The sequence below is a fragment of the Callorhinchus milii genome, unplaced genomic scaffold (genome assembly GCF_018977255.1).
Source record: "Callorhinchus milii isolate IMCB2004 unplaced genomic scaffold, IMCB_Cmil_1.0 Scaffold1, whole genome shotgun sequence".
Taxonomy (NCBI): Eukaryota; Metazoa; Chordata; class Chondrichthyes; order Chimaeriformes; family Callorhinchidae; genus Callorhinchus; species Callorhinchus milii.
This window is the reverse complement of record NW_024704742.1, coordinates 43975555-43996365: the sequence shown is the minus strand read 5'-3', so window position 1 is coordinate 43996365 and position 20811 is coordinate 43975555. Positions and strand designations below refer to the sequence as shown.

The window sequence follows — 20811 nt, the reverse complement described above, 5'->3', positions numbered from 1 at the left end:
TGCTCTTCCAAGGCAGAGAAGACAGATTTTATTCTGCATCTAACCATGCTGTAACTGACCTGGTCAAACTTGATCCTGACATTTGGTGCCCCAATAGGAAACCATTCCATTTCCCAGCATAACATTCCTTACTGTGTGGAACACAAAAATCACCTCAAATAAACTATAACTACTGGAATAATTAGACAAATTTTTAATTTGTTTAATGACCTAATGTTTCATTAGAACTATTTAATTTGGGAAAAAATTAAAATGAAGCTCAGCACTACAACAGACTGAACTCTACATATACATGCCATCTATGCATGGAAATTTCCCAATGTATGGAATGGAATGCACACCCTCCCTGGAGGGACACACTTTGCTTATCTAATTCCACAGAGTCCTGGGCACAAGTTGGCAAAACCCAAGGCTCACAGACCCCAGAAAGTAGATTGAGGGTTCTGATGAGGTTACGGGTGGGGTACTATACAGCTAAAACTGCACAGGTCATTAAACAAATTGTGAGTATTATCTGGCAATCTGCCTGCTAGCACCATGCTACCCTTTAGGACTTTGTCTTGTAGGGTTAACAAATGCCAAAGGGGAAAAAATCCTGCCTCCAGTGAATGGTTTGCTTCTCCAAGTCCTGAAGAGGAGCTAGGCTAGATCATTGCCTGCAGTCCTGTCTGGCTCAGTATCCAATTCAATTCTTCCAATTGTGTCACCTTGCAGGCAACTCAGTCGCAATGTGACTCCATTTACCACTCCATTACCCCAACTCCAATAACAATACCATTTCATCATATTAAAAAAAGTAGTCAATCAATCCACGACAGATTGTGGGACTCTGCTGTGCGCAATATACACTGTACAAACGTAATTAGTTGTTCTGGTTTACAATACATTCCGTGAAGCACTTTGAGACGTCTCAACAACATGATTAAGGCACTGTATCAAATGCAAAGATTGTTACTGGTAATACCATGCCATTGAAGCATTATGAAAAAAATCAGTGACAGCATACGAAAGTGATGAATTCATATAATTCTTATGCTGTAAGAGAATCTGCAGCTGTTGACATGCACTGTGTAACCAGCCAGTCGGGGTTTGGGGGAAAGAACACATATTTGGCTGATTCAGACAGGGAGAGAAAGCTGGAATTTGCAGCTGGAATTACCTACCCCCTCTGTCTTTGAATTGACTGCCACCTGCCTACAGCACCACAGTAGGTACACTATACCTTTGCCACCAGGGGAACGATTGATCTTAGAAAATATCCCCCCCCCTCCCCCACACACACACACACACCAAAACAAAAAGGGTTGATCGGTGGTTGTAACTGGAAATGAAGAGACCCTTTACACAATGTTTGCATTGTGCGGCTGTTGTTTATGTTGAGGTCCCCCCCCCATCCTGGAGAAGGGGACACCGGGTCCAGGATAAGGACGTGGTTCGAAGCTGGATCTTCCTGGGTTGCTCTGGGGGCAGCTGTCTCCATCCCCATTGGCCATGTGGATCCCGGAAGCATCTGCTGTTGTTCCACGTCTACCTGCCCTTCCCAATCCCACCTTCTCCACAAACACTGCACACACACAGCACACACACACTGCAAACACTGCACACACACAGCAAACACTGCACACACACTGCACTGCAAACACTGCACACACACACCCTGCAGGAGCCTCAGCATCTCCCTGGGAGACCTGGTGCTGGATCAGAGGTCCAGGCTGGGGCTTCACCCAGAGCCGATCAGGTCGAGCCCAGCCCTGAATATTCACTGGTTGACTTTCAATACCCTGAGCTGCCCCATCGAATCCCAAAGCCCAAATGTTGCTGTCGGCACTGGGCGGGGATTGATCGCTTAAAGGTACAATCCAATGGAAGATGCCCATCCCTGAGGGCTGGGATGCTGTGCACATCACCTGTGCTGCCCACCTGCCTGAAGATGGAGAGCGTTGGGCGGCTGCTCAGGCTGGTGTGCCTGTTCGTGCTGGTAAGTGATGTCGACTTGCAGAGGACGTGGCTTTAGAGGTGTCCAACTTAAATTCAACTTTTGCCTTTTTCTCACTCTCTCTCTCTCTCTCTCTCTCTCCTTTTATCACAGCGTTGTCACTTTTCTTTCAGTTTTCCAGCCCTCCAGTTTGGAGGATGGGAAGGGAGGATGTGGGGTGGGAGGGGAGATGTAGATAATAATAATAATAATCCTTGCATTTGATATAGCGCTTTTCACGTCGGGAGGACGTCCCAAAGCGCTTCACAGAACACACTGTAAAGTGAATTGACTGTATATTTGTGGGTGAACGCGGCAGCCAATTGCGCACAGCAATGTCCCACAAACAGTCGTAGATTGAAAATGACCAATTTATTATTGTAATATTATTATAGATGTTGCTTGACTGGTTCTCACAGGACTTTCCTTTTTTTTTTGGAAGTTGAATTCGAAATGGACTTGGTGCAGGGAAACAGAAATTTTGGAAGGCATTATCACCTCATTTAATCTGCAACCACTACTTTCCAGATGGTGGCTGACAAAATACAGAGAGAGTCGTGAGAGTGAGAGTCACCTTTACAAACTTATGTCAGTGAAGGGCACTGCATATTCAAAATGAAGCTAAGGGGTGTGTGCATCCTACAGATAGGATTGAATTTGCCAAGGGGGAAGTTGAAAGAAACATAGCTATTTGTTACATGATAGCTCACCACATCCAAATGTGAGCCAGCAATAAACAAGACAAACAGGATGCTTGTTGCATTGCCAAATCAGTTGTTCAGATCTTCACAAGTCACGCTCAAACTGTACATTGTTCCGATTATTATGAGCACTGCTAAGCATTTTGGTTGCTGTGTCCTAAGCCGCAACCTGGGCAATAGAGGTGATGCAGAGAAGAGGAATCAGGATGATCCCTGGGGTTAGAATGATGAGGGAGATTCGTGTAATTTATGCATCTTCAGTAGCAAAAGAAAACTTTTTGGGGCGGGGAAACAGGACCTCATAGAGAGAGAATAAATTGTTTAATGGAGTGATATAAGATGTTCAAACCTGAAATATTGCTTTCAGGTGCCCAACAGCAATGGGAATGGATTGCCAGGTAGACGAGTTGAGGTCGGGACAAGAATGCTTTTAAGAAATGGCTTGATGCTATAATGGGAAGATTGTAGCTTTGGTATTCTGGAGGAGGAGGAGGATCCAAAACTATTTATTTTATTTACTCTTATTTACTATTCACTGTTTAGAGGAAGAGTTCGCAAACCTCCACCCAGATCTGGATTAGTGATTTATCTTCAGTTATTTAAAGTTTGGATCTTTTTAAAAAAACATGTTTTGTCAGTTTGAAATTCAGTTCTACTGCCATTTTTGCCCTCAACTCCAGGACCACTGCTGTCCTGACAGACTGCCTGTTGGACATCAAGTCCTGGATGAGGGCAAATTTCTTACAGTTGAATGTGAACAACTGAGGCCCTCCTGATTGGCTCACGCCAGCGCCTCAGCACCTCAGGCTCTGGCAGCATCAGCCTCCATGGTTGCACACTACAACTCACCAGCCAGTCAGGAACCTAGGTGTCTTGTTCGACCCTCAACTGTTTTTTCTTCCCCACATCCAAGCCATGACCCGCTCTGCCTTCCCTCATCTCTGTAACATCGTCCCACTCCGCCACTACCTCTCCCCTCAGGCCACTGAAACTCTTGTTCATGCCTTCATCGCCTCCCGGCTTGACTATGCAAACTCCCTGCTTGTCGGCCTTCCCAACTCCTCCCTCCACAGGCTGCAGATAATCTAGAACTCTGCAGCCCGTGTCCTCTCCTGCACCAAACTCTGTGACCCCATTTCCCTCATTCTCGCCCAACTCCATTGGCTCCCTATCCTTCAGAGGATCCAGTTCAAGATCCTGGTCCTCACCTACAAAGCCCTCCATGGCCTCGCCCCACCCTACCTCTGCGACCTCCTAATCCCCTACCGATCCGCTGCTCCCTCCGCTCAGCCGGCTCCGGCCTGCTTCACGTCTCCCGACCCACCCACCCCACCATTAGCGGGAGAGCCTTCAGCCACTCTGCCCCCAACCTCTGTAGCTCCATCCCCCAATCACTCCGCCTCGCCCCCTCCTTAGCCTCCTTCAAGTCCTGCCTCAAAACCCTCCTCTTTGACCATGCCATCGGTCACCCCCCTTCCCCTCCCTTCTCCCTCCCTGACCCCAGCTCGGGTCTGGAATGCTGTACACTGTTCAGCACCTTGGGACGTCCTCCCGACATGAAAGGCGCTATACAAATGTAATCTTGTTGTTGTTTTGTGTTGTTATCAGGATGTAAATATATTTAGATCCTGCAAAACCAAATGATTATAATTATTTTCTCAAAACCAATACCCATCGCATGTCAGGAGATGTAGGACTACATTCATATTTTATTTCTACATTTCCTTGGCCCTCTGCTAAGAAAATCCTTTGCCTCTCATTTGCGTTTCTCTGAGGTAACCTAGTTTAATCCCAGTGTGGAGTAAGACTGTCCACTCCATGACACAGCTAATTGTTGTACCATGTGGGCTTTATTTATTTTTTAATCTTATAATGATTTACAGACCTCTAATCGTTTGTATTAAAAAAAATCAGTAATTCATAGTATCTTACATCTGGGGCATTTGGAAGGCTTGGAGTTTGGCTTAGCAGGGAGAATGGCTTCGGATTCATTAACAACCACATTCGAAGGTGGATTCTATCCACATGGAAATCCTGACTTGTGATCTACATAGTGCTGATGATGTACCAACTGAGAAGGGGGAGGAAAAGTAGAATGCTCAGCTGAGGCTCCAATTCAACATGTCTACTAGCTGACGCTGAGCAGTGGTAGTGGAAACCCTCAGAAATGTCTCTGAGAATTTACAGTACACAAGTAGATACTGTGGAAAAGACAATGTGGAGATGAGTGTACCAGTGAACAACAACAACTTGCACTTATATGGCGCTCTTCACTCAGGGTAGTGTCCCAGAGCACTAAAACCTCAGATTTGTTTGTCAAATTGAAGTACCTCCAGCAGCACCTGCAGGACTGTCATTTGTCTGCTTTAAGCATTTCCTCGTGTGATTTTTACGTGAAAAGCGCTATATCAAATGCAAGGATTATTATTATTATCATCTCACCAACAAATATGTGGTTATGTTGAAACAAATTTAAAATCATTTCTCGTTTACTGAATGTAATAGTCATTTGTTTATATTATATTTTTCAATGCAGGTTCCAGCACCTTTATATGGTGCAAATACATCCCAGACTACATCTGTTTTACAACGTGGAGCTGAAAACTATAAAGATTCCATTCAATTCATTAATGCAACAAACAAGGCAGTTGCTCACTATACACTTTCAATTGAATACATGTGCTCTGAGCCCAGTACTGTTGGTGTTGAGGTTGTCGTTTCATCCGATGTCAAAATTGGGGTTCCAGTTTACAAAAGAAGATGGAAATGTGAGAAATATCTTCACACTTTGAGAAATCGAATTTTGCAGATAAAGTTTCCAAGCATTATGTTATACAGAGCTGATTATTTTACCAAACAATCTATTGTCGTAAACAGTGTAATATTGAGAGGTTGGATTGCACCCACAAATATTGGGGCAAATAATACCAGCGATGCAGTTACTTATGAACAAGCTGTGACCAGGACCTACAAATTACTGGAGGCACTCAATCCCTTTGAAAGGCCATACAAAAATCACAAGCAATCTCTTCGGTGGGACACAGAGAAGATACAGGAGATAAAAGAAAAGCGAATCCCCCAGTGTTTGCGTGAGAGTGGTATGTACACTTTATTAAGCTTACTAAACTGGAATAATTATATGAATATATACATATCTTAAGTCTATCCCTAAATATGTGATTGAATCTAAATCATTTATAAAATGTAGGAAACCTCTTACTCTTATGATTGTATGTTTATTGTGGATATATATTCAGGAATCATGTGCATCTGTTTTGGCATTCAGGTTTTACAAAATAAAAAAATGCCAAGAGACATGGATTCTGTCATTTTTATTCAGTGTATCATTGCAAATAATTACGGAATGGAAAAGAAAAATTGTAGCTGGAAACCAGTCTTTTACACAGCATTCATGAAATTGCTTGGGAATTTTCCATTGAAACTATTCCAAGCTATAAACTAAGTTCAAAACACAATGGGATTAATGGGATTTGTAAGAAGTTTCAGCAATGATCATTGCTGATCAAGTGAGTGGATGGTGTGTTGTCTCTCATCTGTCACCTTGCCTCAAGTGGCAGCCAGTTTGCAGACAGCAGTGTTCCACAAACAGCCATGAAGTGAATGACCAATTTTTGTGGGTGATGTTGGGCAGGACTCTCTTCTCTTTTTTGAATAGTGCCATTGATTTTTAACTCCACCTGAACAGATAGATGGGACCTCAGTTTAATGCTTTAACTGAAGGACAGCACTACCAGCAATGCAGCAGTTGTCCAGCATTGTATTGGAGTGTCAGCCTAGGTTGCAATGTGGAGATGAAACCCATAACCTTCTGACTCAGGATTGAGAGTCTGCTTCCATGGGTACGCTCCAGTACTTTAAATGATTTTTGTCATGTTTGAGCCTAAGAAGTGAGTGCTGGCTGGTTATTCTTCTGTGGAGAGTAGCACAGCCAAGCTGGTCTTGTACTCATCTACATCTATACAAATGTATTTTCCAAGTCACTGGGTGACAGTCAGGAACCTTTGTTGATTCCTTTCCCATCCCTTGTAGGCCAAGGGTAAACAGGCAAATTGTAGTACACCCATCACATCTGATACTGAAGGTGATATTGTCTAACTCAGCATGAAGTGGAGATCTATTAAGGTTCTGTATGGCTTTGATTCACTTTAAGCTGTGAATTTACCAATTAAATAGTCAAGGGCCTTAATCTGTGTCTCTAAAGTCTGATAGGAAAGTTAACCTAGACAGTGCACAACCTCGTGACCCAGAGTTGATAGTGTGGCAAGTGAGGCAAGCTAACACACACCAGAGTCAGCTCTGTGGCCCATATGGTCATGCTCCAGTGTAATGTCTTGTTGTTAACATGGTCTTAACATTTGAAACTTTTCCTCTATTTTAGTAGGTCTGCTCTTAAATATTGAGTTACCTAAATAGAGCAAATGTACTGGAGTCCGTAACAACTGTTCCACCCATGCCAATGACTACTTACTGTCTCTTAAGAGACCGATTATGAGTCAGGTGCTTCTTTTATTTTCTGTTTGTTTTTCCCACATCTCCACAAAGAATTAGCTATCGTAACAAAGCCAATCTGATGGATAATATAGTGCAGTAGAGCCTACAAAGACTTATTTAACATCTTGATATTTCCAATTTCCATCATTCAGTGTAATAAGCAAATAGTAAATAATACTGATACTCCTTGTATTTGATATAGCGCCTTTCCTGCTGGGAGCACATTTCAAAGTGCTTCACTGAATTTTGCTGTAAAGTGACTTAGTATTTTGTAAGTGAGTAAGTATTAACCAGTAATAATACTTACCCACAATGTTACTCTCATTTTTTTAAATAATAAAAAGAAATTAAAATAGCAAAATACATTGATTATGGTCATGTCTCATTTGGGCACAATTTAGTACATGCTCATTTTATAATCTAGTTCCTTATTCTCTTTGCGTTGTCGTAGTAACTTGTTTACAAAGCACCTCGGGCTGATATTCCGTTTTTTTTCATTTTTCATTATAATTGGTGTGAGCCTGGCTCACCTTCAATGTAAAACATTGTGGGTTCAAGCCCCACATCGGGACTTTGAGCTCATAGGCGAGGCTGATATTCCAAAGGGCTGGGGGATTGCTACATTGTGTGAGGTGCTGTCATTCAGATAAGACTTTAAACTGAGGTCCGATTAGTGTGCAAGTGGCGGGTGAAATATTCTTGGGGGAGCGGCTGAGTGGTCAATCCTCTTTAAGACAGGTGCAGCTTCCGTGCCAGCTTCAAAGATGGTCGCCTCCTCTCCCTCCTCCTCATCAAAGACTTTAAAGATCCCATGACGCTATTGGAATAAAAAAGCCCAGTATCCTGACCAATAACCCCTCCAGATAAGAAAAAATGGTCTATTCACTTCATGGTTGTTTGTGAGTCATTGATGCATACAAATTGGCTGCTGCATTCGCCTACAAATGCGGTCACTACACTTTACAGAAAATTCTGTGAGAATCTTTGAGATCTTTGATGTATTAAATCACTGTGTCAAATACAAAGTTTATTAATTGTTCTCCAGTTACAACATGTTCTCAAATGTTTGTGATTTTTGAGGTGGAAATGGCATGTACAATACAATGCATGTAGTGAGTGAGGCTCATTGCAAGGCTTCTGGATAGCCCTGACACCTACATTAGTTTTAATGGCTGATGCATGTGTCTGTTGTGGTTGCCTATTTTTTGATTGTGTTGCTCCAGCTTCAGGAGTTGCTACAGTTGAGTGATAGGCAACCTGTGTGGGAGCTGCTGCTGGTGTGCCAGCCAGCCAGTGGCACTAGATCAGGAATAGAGATCAGATGTGGAGATTTTATCTGGATTCAGCTTTAGTAAGTACATGTTCTTCTCAGATTTGGGACGTGCTCCAAAGTTTTATTGCAAATTCTGCTTCCAAAAGTTATATTGAAGCAATTACCATTTAGTATCAGTTAGACAATGTGTTCTAAAGTATAGTAATTTATACTAAATCCAACTTCAGGTCAACTTGTTGTTTGGCCAAAACATTTATTTTAAGAGGGCTTTATTGTAAAGTGTGCAACTCAGGCGTCAGGTTCTACACACAGTTGTCCTTCCTATCCCACACCGAGTCCCCGACCAGGACCGCTTTCCTCCATCTCCACCGCATTCTCCGACTGCACCTTACTCCAAATGTAGACAAAACACTCGTTCATGCATCTGTCACCTCCCACCTTGACAGCTTAAATGCCCTCCTCGCCGCTCTCCCCAGCTTGACTATCCAGAAAATCCAATTGATCCAGAACTCCACCACCCGCATACTTGCCCTCACTAAACTCTGTACCCCATCACTCTAGTTCTAGCCAGCCTCTACTGGCTCCCTATCACTGAACAGATCGATTTCACACTGCTGTTCAAATCCCTTCATGCCGTGGCACCTCTGACCTGCTTACTCCCCAACCCACTACCTGCTGCCTCTGCTTGACTGGCTCTGACTTCCTGCTTGCCCTTCATACCCTACGTTCCACCATTGGTGGCCAAGTTTTCAACCACTATGTCCCAAAACTCTGGAACACTCTCCCTCAATCCCTCCGCCTTGCCCCCTCCTTGCCCATCTTCAGGTCGTGCCTGAAGAGCTTCCTTTTCGACCGTGCTTACGGTCACCTCTCTTTGGCTCGGAGATAATGTTCCGCCACTATCAAGCACTCTGGGACGCTACCCTGCATGAGGGATGCTATATAAATGCAACTTGCTGTTGTTGTTGTAACAAATTATGGAATTGAAATATCTTTACATTGGGAATATTAAAAATGTTTATTTTTCCTAGATGTTGTTCAATTGCTACGTGGCCCGTTTGCATCAACTGGTAGAAATTTTGGAGTAGTAAAAAAACTGAGCAAATTTGACAACATGGAACTGGAAATTATCAGGAAACATTCTGCCAATAATCCAAGGTACAATGGAAAAATCCCAAATGATATGTTCTTAGATATTCCCTACCAGCAGGTGGTATTTAATTTTTAATTCTGATATTTGTTTTACCTACATAACGAACTAACAAATTTCAACGTCCATCTTTATTTATTAATACACTCAAATAATCCATTATCTGATCTGATCAAAGTTTTCATAAAATTGAAAGATTGCATTGCAGTGTTCGCAAAGTGTTTTGAAGAGTAGTCACATATACCAAGAAAGCAAAAATGTTCAGGACGACAGGCAACACACATGATAAAGCAAGTAATTAGATACAGTGTGGACATTTATTTCCTTGTTTTTTATTGTTCATTAATTGGATAAGTGTTACTGTTTTACACTTTAGTCCCAACGGTGCCTAAATCAGTTGTGTTTCTACTCCTTGTATATTATAGGTAAGGTTAATTTATTCTGATATGTCTGATAGGTTTACTATTTCAATGTGGATTTACGTACTTCGTGGGTGTAAGCAGGATCTGTGCGGAATCATCCATTACATCAATGCAAATCGGACCTATGGAACACCTTTGCTGTTTCTAACCCAAGATGGTAAGCAGTGCTTTTATGAGTGTTCAAATTTGCCGGTAGCTTTGAAACATTGCTAGGAAAAAATATTCCCCCAACCCATTGGAACTCCTTTCCCAAAGTAGATCATGTTGTGGCAGATTTCTCATGTGTTGGGTGCCCAAATCCAGGTACTGCCAGGTATTACTCGGAACTCTGAATAATTATTTGGGAATCCTGATAGGAATACCATATGTTACACTCCATTTTCACCAATGTCGTTTTTAACTTAGCTAAGCTGTAATAAGTAAGACTAATCTTTTGGTGATTTCCTTTTAGGTAATATACACTTTCAGATGAAGCTGTCCTCAGGGAAACATAATGCGGGAAAATCAAAATTCAAGCTGCCATTTAGGCATTGGTGTCGCTTGGATCTTTCCTTGCGAGGCAGAAAGGTAAGTTACACATTCAAAAACACTGCAACGAATGCACCGCAAAATACGCAGTTAAATAATCCTTGCATTTGATACAACACCTTTCCCATTGGGAGGACATTTAAAACACTTCAAAGAATTTACTGTAAAGTGTAGTGACTGTATTTTGTAGGCAAATATGGCAGCCAATTCGGTACAGCAATGATTCACAAATGGCCATGAAATTAATGACTATTTTATCAGGGGATTTGTTGGCCAGGTTACCAAGAGAAAACTTCCCTCTCCGCTCAAGTAGTATTCCAAAGTCTTTAACGTCCACCTGAATAAGCAGACAGGGCCTTGGTTAATGTTGCAGCCAACGGACAGACTCAGAAAGATGTAACTCTTAACAAAATTGTTGTGTTTAAAATGAGCCGACCTGCACCCCCCCCGCCCGACCTGACACCCCCACCAACCTGCCGCCCCCCCCGATCTGCCCCCACCCCGATCTGTCCCCCCCCCCCCCGACCTGCCCCAACCTGCCTCTGCAACCTGCCCCTCCTGCCGTTCTGACCTCCTCTCCACCTGCCGCCCCGGACTGCCACCTGGCCTTAGTTTTCTTAAGTTTAATTTTAGTTTTTCCCTGTTCAACTTATTGGAAACATTGTTGTTAACTTTGTTAAAATCAGACAGAGAAAAAGAATGGATTATGAAAGCAGTGGTTGTGCCTGTTAGTAAACCAGGAAACATCTTCTGTTTCATGCAGTTGTACAGCCTTTGTCAATCTCGAGTCATCATTGGCTGAGAAACCAGTTTTGAAAACTAGTTTTCAGCCTTTGAACATAGGTTTGCGAAAAATGTTGCTCCAGCAACTACAGTATACTGGATAAATGGCGGTAGGAAGAAGAAAATAAACAAGAGCTTTCAAATTGAAAAAGTTAGCAAAAAAATGTTTCAAGGAAAGGAGATTGGGTTATGAAAAACACTGACCCTGCTGGTTGGAAAAATAGTTGTCAGGACTATAAAGCTTGGGCCATGAAGTGCAAATCCTGCAGGAATCCCATGTAATTATTAACAATAATAATATAATAAGTTATGCAGACTCATGGGAACTTGGCTCTGATGAGGTCTCTGGTCAGAGTTGAATTGCTGTGTGTCGGTGTAATACACACAGGGTACACTGCAGAGGTCACATTACATGTCCGAGATAGTCTGTCTTCATTCCCGCTGTCACTTTTATGAACGCATTTCCAGTACAGATTTCTTACCAAACATACGTTCGTGTTTGCCACATGACTTCAATTGCACCAAATTAATTCTGTGGTAGGAGTGTATAAAATTCCTTGGACAAATGGTACATCACACCTCTTAAGTGTATTCCATCAGTAGTTTTAACAGTTGGTATAAAATAACAAAAAAAGTGCCTTGAGAAAAAGCAGTTCTCCAGAGAGTTATTAGATGTTAAAGATATGGACAGTGTTTGCTTTGGTGTATATGGGAAAAAAAACATTATAAAAGAAAAGAGTGTAAAAGCCATTGGGCATAACAATTGGCATGAAAAAAAACAATAAGTATAAGCACGTGTTCCAGAATCACAGGAGATATTGGATTTCACTTAAGGAACCTCATTCTAGGCCATTGCAAGAGATGGAGTTACAGAAATCTTGAATTTGAAATGATATTCTGAATTATTACATCCATTTGTTCTGTCATTACTTCTATTTTATAGAGAATATTCAACCTGTATGTACAGCAGAACCCTGTTTGGATGGATGTTAAAGTTTCCATGACAATATTCAAAAGAAGAAGGAACTTTTTTAAAAGGTCCAGGCTAAAAGTCTTAAATTAGTCATTCACTTCACTGTTTGCGGGAACTGGCTGTGTACAAACTGGCTGCGATGTTTGCCTACAAATATACAGTAACTACTTGACTGCAATTACCTGTGAAAATCTTTGAGATGTTTGACGTTCTCGCCACTTTATCAAATGCAACTATTATTATTGTTATGTTATTTATTATTATATTATGGGAGGGAGGTGATTTGAGTCTGGTTATAGTGTGTAGGTAAAGTGCAGCCAAGCCGAAAATTAGAAAACTGGGAATAATAATAATCCTTGTATTTGAAATAGAGCTTTTCACATCTTCTAGACATCTCAAAGCACTTCATAGAATACACTGTAAAGTAAATTGACTGTATATTTGTGGGCGAAACACGACAGACAATTATGCACATCAGTGTCCCACAAACAGTCGTGGATTGAGTGACCAAATTATATTTGTTCTTTTTGAAGGATTATTATCCCCAGAAAAGCGATCTGCCAATTGACTAACAACCGGGTTCCTACTTGCTGCTAGGTAAACAGTGGCTAGTGGAGTAAAGAAACTTACCCAACATTTCGCCCTGCCGGGAATCGAACTAAGGTCTCTCGTTTGCGAGGCGAGTGCTCTAAACACTGAGCTCCAGGACTCCAGGACAGAGCTACAGGAATAGTTGGAGTTAGAAATAAAAGTGTGACTTCTAACCAGAAGGTTCATCTTAATGGAATGAGAATCCTTGTAATAATCATATAATGTACGATGGAGTAAATTGTTTATCATCACTTCACATCACTTAGGGTTCACATCGCTCCTGTTAAAATAATACTAACACAAATAAAATCAAGCTTATCTGGTATTGAAAGCCTTTGTGGTCAAAGGTCACACAACAAGGGAAGAGAGTTTCTCCTGGTATCCTGGTCAGCAATCCTCCAGATAAAATTAGCCATTGACTTCATGGCTGTCTATGGGACATTGGAATTGGCTGTCTTGTTTGGCTACAAAATACACAGTCACTACCCAGTACAATAAATCCTGTAAAACACTTGAAAGCCACTATATCAAATGCAAGGATTATTATTATAAAGCCTCTTTTTAAGATCCTGGTTGATTTTATGTATGATTTTTATAGGCATTTACTGCACTAAGTTTCCCCTGCTCTGCCAAGAATTGTATATGATGAGCTGATTCTGCGAAAAAATTTGGGCAAATGATATGGTGATTTAAAGCCTATATGCACTGTTAATAAACCTAACTTGGAAATAAAAAGCAGAACTTCAGAAACAGCATTGATGAATATTTCTGTGAACTGTTTCTGAATAACTAAGTGTGTTTTGCACATTTGCTCTTTTTCTAGATGACTTTGTCAATCAACTATGGAGAAAAGTTTGAACACCGTGAAGATGCATATTATGAGTAAGTGGAAGAAAAATGTGTTTCAAAATTTTAAATTTAAAGTAAAATGCAATTGTTGTTGATATAACCTTGTGAGTTATAGCTGTAGTCCTGTACCTCAGTGGTTAGAGCACTCACCTCGCAAGGAAGAGACCTGGGTTTGATTCCTGGCAGGGCGAAACGTTTGGCATGTTTTCTTACTCCACACGCCTCTGGTTATCTAGCAGTAAGTAGAAACCCGGTTGTTAATCGATTGGCGGATTGCTTTTCCGGGGACATTAATTCCTTAATTCCCAAAAATAATAATTTGGTCACTTAATCCACGACTGTTTGTGGGACACAACTGTGTGCAATTGGCTGTTGCATTTCACACACAAAATATACAGTCAATTCACTTTACAGTATATTCTGTAAAGCTCAAAGCCCTCTAAGGCTAATTCCTGCTCTTTCTAACGTTTTATATTAGGGTCAAGTTGGAAAATTTCAAGCCATTTGCATGAAACTACGCTTGGGAAGTGACAACTCCCATTCTGACCAGGATTAATGATATCATTGTTACCAACATGAGTCAAGGTGACCATTTTGAAACATCCCCAAATCCATTCCACTCACCCCACTCCGTCCCCACTGTTAAAGTCCCCATCAAGACTGTGTAAAGTGCTTTGAGATGTCCTCGTGACATGAAAACCATATATAATTTTAAATTGTATTGTATTGTTCGCCCACAAATATACAGTCAATTCACTTTACAGTGTGTTCTGTGAAGCGCTTTGGGACGTCCTCCTGACGTGAAAAGCGCTATATCAAATGCAAGGATTATTATTATTATTATAATGTTGTAAAATCCTCTTTACAGGGTTAATCTGTTGAGGAGTGTAGAATCTACACTCTTTCCGGCCCATTATTCATTTTCTACCAGTTTGGCCCAAAGTCTCAGGCCTCGGCCATTTGATTGGTACTCAGCATTTTGTTCTCAGTAACCACTACATTTTTGGCACCAAATCACTTTGAAAAGCACCTTCCAAACTGATTATCACTATGAAGATAGACACAGAATTTTCATTGGCGTAAAACAGATTGAAAAGAGGCAGGTTTTTAAAACACTTTCAGGACTGAGTCATATGGATACAGCTGTTATTTAGCATGTGAATCAAGGACACAGAACTGGAGTACCTGGATAGAAAATCAACAGTTCTCAAACAAGATGTAAGATGAGAAAGAATATGTTTTCCCCCAAAAGAGTAGTGAATACTCTATGTGGAATAAAATAAAGCAGTAAATGCCATCTTTCTTAACACTTTTTAAAAATAAACTAGGGTGTTCTTTGAAACAAACTATTGTTTTTGCAGTGTGCAAATTGGCTGCTGCGTTCGCCTTCAAATACAGTAAGTCCTGTGAAGCAGTTTGGGACGTGCTCCCAATATGAAAGACGCTATACCAAATGGAAGGATTATTATTATTTATTAGTATTAGTATTATTGTTGAAGAGGAATATCAAAGGGGAGTAGACCAAGAGCAACATTCTGTGGTTTTATGCAATGGATAACTATATGATAGTTACCGTCTACACAATGCTTATCTTTTTCAGTTATCCTGAGCCAGTTTATTACAATGATACATCCGGATACTTTGTACTTGCCGGCAGTAGTCATGTTCGTAGCTTTGAAGGATTCTTTGGTCCAGTGAAATATTATCGGATCCGAGCATTGGACAGTAAAATGGTATGTTTGAGACTCCATACACATTAATGCTCCCATTAATAGCTGGCACTTTTGGTACGGATGATATGAGATTTGGCTGTGATGCCATCCACCCTTGAATAGCAAGCTGACTCTCATTCCTTGGGAAGAACAGCTACTCATGGGAGGTCCAGGAGGGTAGTGGTACTCTGTGGTGCCCTAGTATGAGTCAGCACTTCAGAGGTCCAAAATTTCACCTAATCTTTGGCCGTAGGATCATTTTGTTTTAAAATATAATGTAAGATTGTGTACAAATTACTGTTACATCGGTTACAAGCTGGGACACCTAGGAAGTAGTTCTGAATGAACTTGTATAAATAGATCACCAGGGATAATCATGGAGGTAGTAGTGAGGTGATGGGAATTAGATACATGTGTGCTGGAATATTTATTTGTTCACACTAAAAATTGTCCAACATCCGGAGAGTCAGGTACAGTGCTCGGTGACATCACCTCCTGTGGATTGTGCGCACTATGTGCAGAAAGTTAGTAGATGTCACTTGTTGTCTATGCATGCACGTAATGAGCAGAAAGAAATGATAACACAATTTTCTGTGTGCTCAAAGGAAGTGATGTCAACAGTGCCTCTTGCGCATGTCGCTGAACGAACAAGAAGTAATGTCATTGCAACCTGAGGACCCAACAGGGGCTATTGTTTGTGCTTTGTTTATAAAGTGACCTCAGAGATATTGACCCAAACAAACACATTCTAACTCGGTTGCCCTGTGGTTTAATACCTTGCTTTGGAGTTTTGTTTATGGATTTCTGCCATTTAACTGAATTTAAACAAAGAATGCAGGAGTATTTAGGAAGGAGGTTGAGTGTGCAGATTTAGAAAACTAATGGGATTATCTCATCAGCATATTGAGGGCATGTTCTGGTCAGTTGAATACTCTATTTGAATGAACTGTAACATTTTTCCTTGATATCGACATTCTTTATCCTGTCAAATTAATAATGCTGCTGCATGGAGGAAAGGATGGGAATTATCTCTTATTAGTTTAACATTTTATTCTCATGCATGTGGCTATTATCTGTGATTTTAACTAGTAATTTCTCATATTTGCAGATTTCAAATCCTCTTGAATTGAATGCTGACTTTTATCAACAAATCGAACAATACTATGAAAAATGTCAAGACATCAACAAGATCATAAGGCAGTATTTCCAGGCCCTTGGGTTAACCGAGAAAATGAGCCGAATGAGTAAGTAACTGTAGTTTATACAAAAACAAGCTGTGCATAGAACACCCTTCATGTGATGGAGGAAGTAGGAAATATCCAAATCAAGTACAAGAGGCTCATCTTACAGCTGAATACTGACTGAAAACCGAGACACCGTTCTGGGTGGGACACAAAGAGATTTTAAATAACAAAATAAAAAGCCAGTGATTTATACTTCTGTGATAGAGCCCATGTACATGTATTCACATGAGCCACTATTTAGTAGACAGCTTAGAATGTGAGGGAGTAAATGTTCACTATGCCCAATTCTTCCTCCATTACATAGTCTAGTTTTTGGGAGAACTCTTTGCTTTCAGGCAATAACTGTGGAGTAAACCTATGTCCTATTGTGCCTGTGGGGGGCTTTATATTGTGCTGGTAAAGATGTGGTGAAGGGGGAAGTTGCTTTGAATGGTTGTTTATGGACTTTCTCAAGATCTTTCTGGTACTTTTGGTTTATAAGTAGTGAAATCAGACAAACTACGTAATGCTGTGTGGCCTGACCCTTGTGGAAAAACTAGATTGTTTAACGATATCTGTCTCCTCCAGGTTTCCAGATCCACTCACAGAGAGCATTCCTGGAAGTTTTCCATTCAGAATGAAATGTACATACAATGTTAATACTGACTGTATGATTAATGGAGTCAACTTAGTGGTAAATTTGAATGAGCCAGAGGCAGACTCCACACTCCTGTTCCCCTCCATGTCATTATTAATAGAAAATAGCATGATCTGAGAAATCATCATTGTATTCGGTAATAATAACAGATGTCTACTTACTAAACAAAAAACGCAGCATTCTGTTAACTGGTAATCAAACGCCATAATAATAATCCTTGCATTTGATATAGCGGCTTATCATGTCTTTGAAACTTTGAGATGTGTCCAAATCAGTGTTATGTACACAGGGTTCCTCCTGCTGAAATATAGTTTGCTCTATGAGTCTCAAAGCGCTTCACAGAATATACTATAAAGTAAATTGACTGTATATTTTGTGGGCCATGATACAAGAGTTGGAAGTTAAATGCCATTGTGTTTGTTGGACATTACTATTGAGAATATCTGAAATCCAGAACATCAAAACTTGTACAAGTACAATTCTGGAGGAATATCATACCCAAAAGACTGTTTTAGGTTCCTATTTTCAGCTTTTTTGACTTTTTTTAATATTCTTTTAACCATTAAGATTTTCCGAATTGTGTCTTTTTCCCACATTTTTATACAGATAGAAGTGAGAACTATTATTCACAGTTGATCACAAAATATGGAAAGATGGACCATAAGGAAGAAAAATGCCCTGTACATCTCTGGAATGAAAGTGCCCAAACCAAATACAAGTCCCTATTCGATCTGCTTGAGACAATGGCATCAGAGACATTTTATGGTAAGTGTAAAACAATGACGTGGGTTGAAAAAACTCTCCTAGTAAGATTTCCTGGCATCTGATTACCTGAACAAGCAACAACAACAAAAACAACTTGCATTGATACAGCCCCCTTCACATTGGAATAATGTCTCAGTGCTACAAAGTCACGGCATCAGATGCCAAGCAAGGGAGAAGGAGGTGGAGGAGATAACCATAGGTGTGTTCGATGATTCAAAAATTTCAAAGTTTTCAAGTAGTGAATCACCAGTGTATCACTCTGAGATTGCCTCCGAGCCAAAGGTATGCAAATTAGTGTTATGTACAAAGGGTTCCCTGCTGCTGAAAACCTAGTTTGCTCCATGAGGCACTTTATGTAGCAGCCAGGCACTAATGAGTTTTGCCACTGTTGGGTTCAAAGGTACGGCTAGGAGTGGACTTAACCTTCCTATTGAAGCTTAGGACAAAGGATGTGGCCAGAAAAGACCAGCTTATTTTGTTAGCCCGGAATTATATGAGGAACCCATGAACAGAGGAACCAATGTTGCCAATGTCACCAAGCCAGTCAGGAACCTAGGTGTCTTGCTCGACCCTCAATTATCTGTTCTTCCCCACATCCAAGCCATGATCTGCTCTGCCTTCCCTCACCTCCGTAACATCACCCGACTCTGCCACTACCTCACCCCTCAGGCCGCTGAAACACTTGTTCGTGCCTTCATCACCTCCAGGCTCGACTATTCAAACTCCCTGCTTGTCAGCCTTCCCAACTCCTCCCTCCACAGGCTGCAGATAATCCAGAACTCTGCAGCCCGTGTCCTCTCCCGCACCAAACTCTGTGACCCCATCTCCCCCATTCTCGCCCGACTGCATTGGAGTCCTTCAGAGGATCCAGTTCAAAATCCTGGTCCTCACCTACAAAGCCCTCAATGGTCTCGCCCAACTCTATCTCTGTGACCTCCTAACTCGCCCGCTCCCTCCGCTCAGCCGGCTCCGGCCTGCTCCATGTCCCCCGAACCACCTGCCTCACCATTAGTGGGAGAGCCTTCAGCCACTCTGCCCCCAACCTCTGGAACTCCATCCCCCAATCACTCCGCCTCGCCCCCTCCTTAGCCTCCTTCAAGTTCCACCTCAAAACCCTCCTCTTCGACCGTGCCATTGGTCAGCCACTTCCCCTCCCCTCTCCCCGCTGACCCCAGTGCTGGTTCTGAAATGCTGTACACTGTCCAGCACCTTGGGACATCCTCCCGACCTGAAAGGTGCTATACAAATGTAACCTTGTTGTATCTTATTTTAAAGCTTGTTTACTTAATGGGGCAGGAAAATTGCATTAGTTCAACAACATAGTTACTACAAAGTTACAATAAACATGTTTTACTGTTATGCTCACGTACAGCAATGTTACTGTTGTTACTATATTAAAATCAATATCAAAGTCAATAAATTTACAAGCAGTTGGTGAGCATCTCTTGCTTGGGTTTGTTCAAAGGTACATCCAGTCGTACAACCAGTAGCAGAATTAAGGACTGTGTTGAGCCTGGAAGGTATTGGCCAGGAGTAGCGCAAATGCTCTCTTGAGCTGACAATAGTGGCCGTCGAAAGAAAGAACCAAAGTTGAATCTATCAGTTGTGTTGGAGCTGTTTTCTCAAAGCATTGCAGTTCTTCTGTTCTTCTCTTTTGCTTTTTCTTTACTGATGTTGCCAGAATTGCTGGTACCTTAACATAGTCGAGGTCGAGTGCGAGTGGCTTGAGTTGGGAAATTTCGGATAGAAGTTCTGCCTTGCTGGAGGAGAGAAAAACTTAATACTCTCTCACTAACTCAAACCGAACACTCAGATGACCAATTCTGACTGAACAATGTATAGCTTCTTTTATAATTGTCTTTTTTAAAAACCTCAGGATAATCTGTGGAAATCTTCACGTCCTCACCCACCTGAGGGCTGTTTTCAGGCTGGTTTAAACAAGCTGGGACTGTACTTGAGTACAGTGCCCATGAGCTGACTTGAATTAAAACAGTGTAGTAATGTCATATTATAAGCTAACAAGAGAGCTGCCGCTGTGAACCAATTTAACACATTAACACTTATATAACATTTTATCTAAAGTTTTGCCAACTACCCGGTAACATAAGTCATGCTTAAAAATCAACTCTACAATTTAGCAAACTCTGATCAGTACAGTCTACACATTATTCCAATACCGACTAACAATTGCATAAGCATTTGTAACTGAACTAAAATAATAATTTAAGCAATGTTATTTTTGTTTCCAACACCACTTTCCTCTGAAGCACTTTAACAAGCCATTGTTCCTAAAAACAATTGAAATGGGCACCTATTTTTGCTTTGTAGCTCTCACTGTCGTTTCACTTTCCTTTATTTTCTGTCTTCCTCTCTGGAAAGAATCTCGCTGAGCCACATGCCATTGACGATTCCATCCTTCCATCCTTAACTCTACTCCGGCTATAAAGTATTTATACAATTGTAACCTTACTTCTTGCTTTAAATCACATCAGATATTCATTCACCGTTTGTATTTTTTTCACAAACAGAAGTCATAATCTACAACCATTAGTTAGGTTGCATCCTACACACCATTGGTTGTGTCGCATCCTGCTTTGGTTTATGTAGCATTTTACAGTTTTTCCTTATTTTGTACTTTTCTGAGAACTACATGTATCACCTGATAAGCCATATTCCTTGATAAGGTGATGCTGGCT

General features: G+C 41.2%; 1 protein-coding gene across 1 annotated transcript in view; it reads left to right on the top strand.

Annotated features, from left to right (window-relative positions):
- The first annotated feature begins 1665 nt into the window (after nucleotides 1-1665).
- The window catches only part of LOC103175834 (protein sel-1 homolog 3), a 39126-nt gene continuing 19980 nt past the window's right edge, over nucleotides 1666-20811 (top strand). Inside the window, exons 1-9 of the mRNA XM_007889065.2 lie at nucleotides 1666-1978; nucleotides 5213-5774; nucleotides 9493-9619; nucleotides 10069-10190; nucleotides 10485-10600; nucleotides 13732-13790; nucleotides 15358-15490; nucleotides 16578-16713; nucleotides 17957-18115. Coding sequence (XP_007887256.2) covers nucleotides 1892-1978; nucleotides 5213-5774; nucleotides 9493-9619; nucleotides 10069-10190; nucleotides 10485-10600; nucleotides 13732-13790; nucleotides 15358-15490; nucleotides 16578-16713; nucleotides 17957-18115 — 1501 coding nt within the window. The 5' untranslated portion in view covers nucleotides 1666-1891. The remainder of the gene's footprint in view (nucleotides 1979-5212; nucleotides 5775-9492; nucleotides 9620-10068; nucleotides 10191-10484; nucleotides 10601-13731; nucleotides 13791-15357; nucleotides 15491-16577; nucleotides 16714-17956; nucleotides 18116-20811) is intronic.